This window comes from Oryza brachyantha, chromosome 5, assembly GCF_000231095.2.
Source record: "Oryza brachyantha chromosome 5, ObraRS2, whole genome shotgun sequence".
NCBI classification, from domain to species: domain Eukaryota; kingdom Viridiplantae; phylum Streptophyta; class Magnoliopsida; order Poales; family Poaceae; genus Oryza; species Oryza brachyantha.
In genome coordinates, this window is record NC_023167.2 from 4,872,102 (window position 1) to 4,878,961 (window position 6,860).

General features: G+C 41.7%; 1 protein-coding gene across 1 annotated transcript; it reads left to right on the plus strand.

Moving 5' to 3' along the window:
* The first annotated feature begins 4,098 nt into the window (after positions 1-4,098).
* On the plus strand, positions 4,099-6,860 carry LOC102701916 (pentatricopeptide repeat-containing protein At3g49170, chloroplastic). Its single transcript, XM_006655034.3, has one exon. It carries the CDS (start codon positions 4,181-4,183, stop codon positions 6,638-6,640), a length of 2,460 nt encoding a protein of 819 aa, XP_006655097.1. The 5' UTR covers positions 4,099-4,180; the 3' UTR covers positions 6,641-6,860.

Sequence of the window (6,860 nt, forward strand, 5' to 3'; positions counted from 1 at the left end):
AACAAAACAGAGCCCGACTTCAAAATTTCAAAAAAAAAAAATTGCTTCCCTCCAACAAAAAGTAACTAAGGTATTGGTATCTCACATCGTTTCTCACACCATTAAATCTAGCTGAGCAGGATGAGTATTGATAGATACAACGATAAAAACAATTTGATATCGTGAGGTCTCGATATCTCGAGATACATTTTGTTAGACTGGAGCAAATTAATCAAAAAAAAAAACGTTGAACACAAATCAACCTACTCCCTCACTCGTTGCATTATATACACACACCACAGTGTCGTCACAACTCACAGGTGACCATCTCTCTAACAAACAAACTCTAATGAACACAGATGGGCAACATCCTGCCATGCTTGGTCCGTTCCACAACCACACCAACCATGGACACCACCACCCTGCAGAGGTCTCACTCCATCGATCTTCTCGCAAGAACCATCCACATGGTCATGCAGAGGCGGCGCTGCCACACGGAGACATCGCCGGTGGCAGGAGGTCGCCGGAGAAAGCACGGCGCCGCCATGGCCGCCCAAAGAGCTCGTCGTAGCGAGGTCTACCATGGAAAGAAGAACCTGCAGCCTGCAGAAGCAGGCGTCGTCAGGGTCAAGGTCGTCCTGACGAGGAAGGAGGCGGCACGGCTGGCCTCCCTCGCCGGCGGGAGGAGGAGGACCGCCGTGCAGCTCGTCCGCGAGCTGAGGAGGATGGAGGACGACGACGCCGCCGGCGGTGGTGTCGATGGCTCGCCGGCGACGGGGTGGAGGCCGGTCTTGGAGACCATCTCCGAGTGAGTGTGTACAAATGTATCGTGTAATGTGCATGCATGTGTGGCGTGGTTGTACAGCTTTTGCTTGTGCGTGCATGCACACCTTGGGTTATGGACATGAGATTTACTCCGGTTCAACAAAAATTATCTCAAACTACTAATACTTTATGGTACCAAATCATTTCTAATCATTAAGATTTTATGATGTTTATCATGCTCAGCTAGATTTAATGATTAAAAATGATTTAATATCCTAAAGTATCAGTATCTTGAGATACTTTTTATTGAACCGAAGCAAATCTCTGTAGACATATAGTGTTCATCACGCTGGGCTGCATTTGTCCTTTTTGTACTTGAGCATCTTACAGTGTTCTTAGATTCGTGTTCAAACGTATGTATATTGGTGTGCGTATATCTTTCATGTAAACTCTTTATGTTTATAATCTTTGCATGTACCTTCATCGTAAAAATAATAAACTTCTTGGGTTCAATAGATCTGGACAACACTGGATGTGTAGATTCATCCATGAAACCATTATTACTCTCTGCTTTGGTTGGCCTTCAGAGTTCAGATGATGAACTTCAGGTCTGGCTAGGTTTTTGTTGCTTACACCAAAAAAATCTATTCCAATTAACGAAATAGCAGAGCTCTTAATTCCAGAAAAAGAAAAAGACATACGTGTTTGCAATATTGTTTATTTTTACTCTCTGAAAAGAATGGACATAACTTCTGCCATGCATCTATGTTCCAAAGAAAATATATGTTTCAAATACAAACGAAATACTAATCCATCTATTATATAATAAGCGTGCAAAACGTAGCTTTTTTATGGGTTAGCTAGCCTAACTTACTAAATCTCTTGTATGCCTTGGCTTCATTTCAGTATCATTACGCAGGGTTGGTGAACTGATCTGATCGTTATCGAAACCATAAAAATGCACGTATTTTGATTGATTGGTGGAGATTGAACCGTAATTTATGCAATGGATCTAATTGATTTATTCAATTTTCTAAGCTTTTGCGTTGCATTTGACTAATTTTTTGCATGGAAGAAGAAGACAGAAATGGCGCAGTACGTGTTGGCAGCGGGCCCAGCGGAATCTCTCGTTAACTTCGTGGTTTGATTGAGTTGTTGGTAGTTCATGGACAGGGGTCAACACTTGATCCTTCGAATTCAGTATTACTGTCTCCATATTTTTTTTATATAACGCCGTTGACTTTTATGTCTATATTTGATCTTTCGTTTTATTAAAAAATTATATAATTATTAATTATTTTATTATAATATGATTTATTATTATATAAACTTTAAGTATGCTTTATAATTTTGTATATTTAGGTATAAATTTTAAATAAAACAAACGGTTAAACATAAATTCAAAAGTTAATGGCGTTATATAAAAAACATGAAAGTATATGCTTTCCCTGTAGAATGGGGATAATGTTAGGTTGTATGATGATGTGTATATATTTGGTGATGTTTGATTTCAATGAAAACGATGGGTTGTACTCTATTGGATTCGATTGGGGCGAAGTGTTTGTTAGGAGCATGCACAAACAAGTGATGTAATCAGAGACAGTTCTGTGTATCAGTGATATTAACCAGCTAGCAACCGGAGCATATATATGTAGGGGATAATTGTACAACATATTTGTAAATAGAAGATAATTTATGAATATAATTTTTATATATGTGTTCTAGTTAAGTCTAAAAATAAACTATAATAAAAAATCCTCAAAACTAACTTTAAATTAAATATTAAAAATTCAAATTTTAACTTAAAAATGGAAGTAAAAGAGAAGACTGGGCAGTACTCTGCTTCATCACAGGAGATAATAAATTAAGAAACAGAAATACTTCATGTACGACGCGCGTCGTGCGATGCACGTACGACGCAGACAGCGCGCGCACGGTCCCCTAGACAGAAATAGCGCCGTGCGTGCTGTGGACCGTCAGTCGTAGACGCCTCGTACCACGCGCGTCATACTATAGCGTTGCTCATGAAAAAATACTGTAATGATATACTCCTAGATAAAGAACACATGATTACGTCCATAGACATCATTACGTGGCAAAACGTGACGTCCTCCTCGGTAATACAAATCGTAAAACTCCATGGATTGTTCAACATCAAACCTAGTTTCCATTGATGACAAACTTCACAAAACATCAAACATACAGTATATAGTATATAGTTCTGATCGGTGGCGAATCCAAAATAAAAATTATTGAGGGTACAATACGTACTAATTATCTAATTTTTATACTTGTATACTAATTAATGTGATATAATTTAATAAGAATTGTATAATTTATCCGGGTCCGAAGACCCGGGAAACGATCGCCACTGGTTCTGTTAACATAAAGCTTCAAGATATGTTCTCAAAAAAAATAAAAAAGCTTCAAGATATTACGTGGCATTATATTGTGAGGCAGAGTAAAGAGACAGGAGGGATCTAATTAACCTGTACAGAAGTTTGAAGAGAAAAAGGCGAGAGAAATAGTAGATTGGGCTGTTGATGGTTAGAGTTAGTGTATTAGAGCTAGCGTACATATGGCGTGTTGTATGTCTCACATCTAGTTTAATGAGTTGTTTATATGGATAGAATTAAAGATAGCTTCTGCCTCTGCAATAAACCTGCTCTAAGTGGAATTATGCGGTCAAAAAAACACGACAAAACTAACAGTAAATCTCAATACTAACAAAACTAAGGTGAACTTTTCTAACTAAATTACTCATGCTCAGTGTTAAATACAAAAAAAAAATCATCTCTACTAACTAAAATTTGAAGTATTTATTAAATTGATTTCATAAAACATTTAATTTATGCTAAATTAGTACAGTAGCATTAAAAATCCTTGTTTTTGGTTTTATATTAAAGAAGATATAATCCGCTTGTTTCAATCGCCATCTTATTCCTAATATCTCTAGTTTGTCTTTAAAAATCGTAAAACAAGAAGGCAAAGGCAAATGAACTGTCGGCTGTATAAATCCGGTTTGGAGGTAGTGGCTGCATTTTAATCAATTTTCTAAAAAAAATGAAATACTCTCTCCGAGCATAATATTTATCGTTTATAACAAGATTTGGTCCAACTTACAAAATTTCAATAAATAATTATTTCTTAAATTCTTGGTTTAAATACAAGACAAACGATATACGTAGATTCTTCTTGAAAATTACTCTCATAATATTATAAATTTATAAGGTTGTGTAAATTTATCGTAGCATAAAAATGCTTGTTAGAATTTTATAATTTTGTCAAAAACGATAAATATTTATTACCGGAGGGAATACCTTGGAAGGTGATTATGTTAAGTGTAAGTCCGTTTTCATCGCTGGAAAGCGTACTGCAGAAATGCCGTTAGCTATCCGAAGGCACCGGGGTCCTCTCAACCCTTTCCCGCCACGCCATGGCTCTCCTTCCCGCCAAGCTCCCGCCGCCGCCGGCGACGCCGTCTCCATCCCCACCTCCACCTTCCAGTTCCACCTCCCCGCGCTACCCAAAGCGCTTGGCCGCACACCCAGCGCTCTCCTCGAACCACCCCTCCGAGGTGTCCGCGCTGCTCGCCGCCGCCGCGCGCGCCGGCGACCTCCGCCTAGGGCGCGCGCTCCACCGCAGGCTCCTCCGCGGGGACCTCCTCGGACGCGACGCCGTCGTTGCCAACTCGCTTCTCACCCTCTACTCGAGGTGCGGCGCCGTGGCCGCCGCGCGCAACGTGTTCGACGGAATGCGCGGCCTGCGGGACATCGTCTCCTGGACTGCCATGGCGTCGTGCCTCGCACGCAATGGCGCGGAGCGGGAGTCCCTGCGCCTGCTCGGAGATATGCTCGAGTCGGGGCTGCTGCCAAATGCGTACACGCTGTGCGTTGCGGCACACGCATGCTTCCCCCACGAGCTCTATGGCCTGACTGGAGGCGTGATCCTTGGGTTAGTACATAAGATGGGATTCTGGGGCACGGATGTGTCAGTGGGCAGTGCCTTGATTGATATGCTTGCAAGGAATGGGGATCTGGCATCGGCACGCAAGGTGTTCGATGGGTTAATAGAGAAGACGGTAGTCGTCTGGACGCTTCTGATTTCGCGGCATGTGCAGGGTGAGTGTGCTGAGGAGGCTGTTGAGCTGTTTCTGAATTTCTTGGAAGAAGGTTTCGAGCCCGATAGGTACACCATGAGCAGTATGATTTCAGCTTGTACAGAGCTGGGATCAGTCAGTTTGGGGCAGCAACTGCACTCTCTAGTACTCCGGCTGGGGCTGGCATCTGATGGATGTGTGAGCTGTGGCCTTGTGGACATGTATGCAAAGTCACATATAAAACAGTCAATGGAATATGCTAACAAGGTCTTTGAAAGGATGCCCAAGCATGATGTCATTTCCTGGACTGCACTGATATCAGGATATGTACAATGTGGGGTTCAGGAAAACAAGGTTATGTCACTCTTTGGAGATATGTTGAATGAAAGTATCAAACCAAACCATATAACATATTCCAGTATTCTTAAGGCATGTGCCATTATTTCTGACCAAGATTCAGGCAGGCAAGTTCATGCTCATGTCATCAAATCCAACCTGGATGATGTACATATTGTTGGAAATGCTCTGGTCAGCATGTATACCGAGTCGGGCTCCATGGAGGAGGCTAGAAGGGTGTTCACTCAACTCTATGAAAAGAGCATGAGTTCATTAATATCTGAGAGGAGAAATGCTCCTGTAGATCATCAGATTGCAAGGATGGACATGGGAATCAGCAGCTCCATATTTGCCAGCCTAATCAGTGCTGCTGCTAGTGTAGGTATGCTAACCAAAGGTCAACAATTACATGCCATGTCACTTAAGGCAGGATTTGGATCAGATAGATTCGTAAGCAACTCCCTTGTTTCCATGTATTCTAGGTGTGGTTACTTGGAGGATGCTTGCCGATCCTTCAACGAGTTGAAGGATCGCAATGTGATTTCATGGACTTCAATGATCAGTGGATTAGCAAAGCATGGCTACGCAGAACGTGCACTTACATTGTTCCGTGCCATGATGTTAGCTGGTGTGAAGCCAAATGATGTCACTTACATTGCTGTGCTGTCTGCCTGTAGTCATGTTGGTCTAGTGATGGAAGGAAAAGAGTATTTTAGATCAATGCAGAGGGATCATGGACTCATACCAAGAATGGAGCATTATGCTTGTATGGTTGATCTGCTTGCACGATCAGGCCTTGTTGAAGAAGCCCTTGAGTTCATTAGCGAAATGCCACTGCAAGCTGATGCTTTGGTTTGGAAGACTCTCCTCGGTGCTTGTAGGACTCATGACAATATTGACATAGGTGAAATTGCAGCTAAGAATGTCATAGAGCTTGAGCCACGAGATCCAGCTCCATACGTTCTCCTTTCAAACCTGTACGCTGATGCTGGCTTATGGGATGAAGTTGCAAGAATAAGGAGTGCAATGAGGGACAAGAACTTGAATAAAGAAACTGGCTTGAGCTGGATGGAAGTTGAAAACACCACTCATGAGTTTCGAGCTGGTGACACCTGCCATCCGCGAGCACAAGACATCTATGCTAAGTTGGACACATTGGTCACAGAAATCAAAGGAATGGGCTATGTACCAGATACAAGCATTATGCTCCATGACATGTCTGATGATCTGAAGGAGCAGTATCTGCTTCAACATAGCGAGAAGATTGCTGTGGCATTTGGTTTGATTGCTACGTCAGCGCCGAAACCAATAAGAATATTTAAGAACCTCCGTGTTTGTGCTGATTGCCATTCTGCAATCAAGTATATGTCCAAGGCCACCGGAAGGGTGATAATATTGAGAGATAGCAATAGGTTCCACAGGATGAAAGATGGGGAATGTTCATGCGGAGAATACTGGTGAATCTACGCAGGTTTGTCTTTGTTAATGATCCAGGCTTGTGACTCGTTTCTTCAACAGTTGATGTTCATAACTTTTGTAGTTGCTTTGTAAAGCTCAATTTTTTTGTAGCTACTTACATAGTTACATTGCAGTTCGAAAAATATGTTGTTGGTTTGTCAGACCACTACATGTTTTGTACAGTTATATGAACAAATAAATTACCAACTCGGCAGATTTCTAC

Excerpts from the sequence above, each read along its gene's own strand:
- LOC102701916 (XM_006655034.3), top strand. The coding sequence starts at position 4,181 with ATGGCTCTCCTTCCCGCCAAGCTCCCGCCGCCGCCGGCGACGCCGTCT.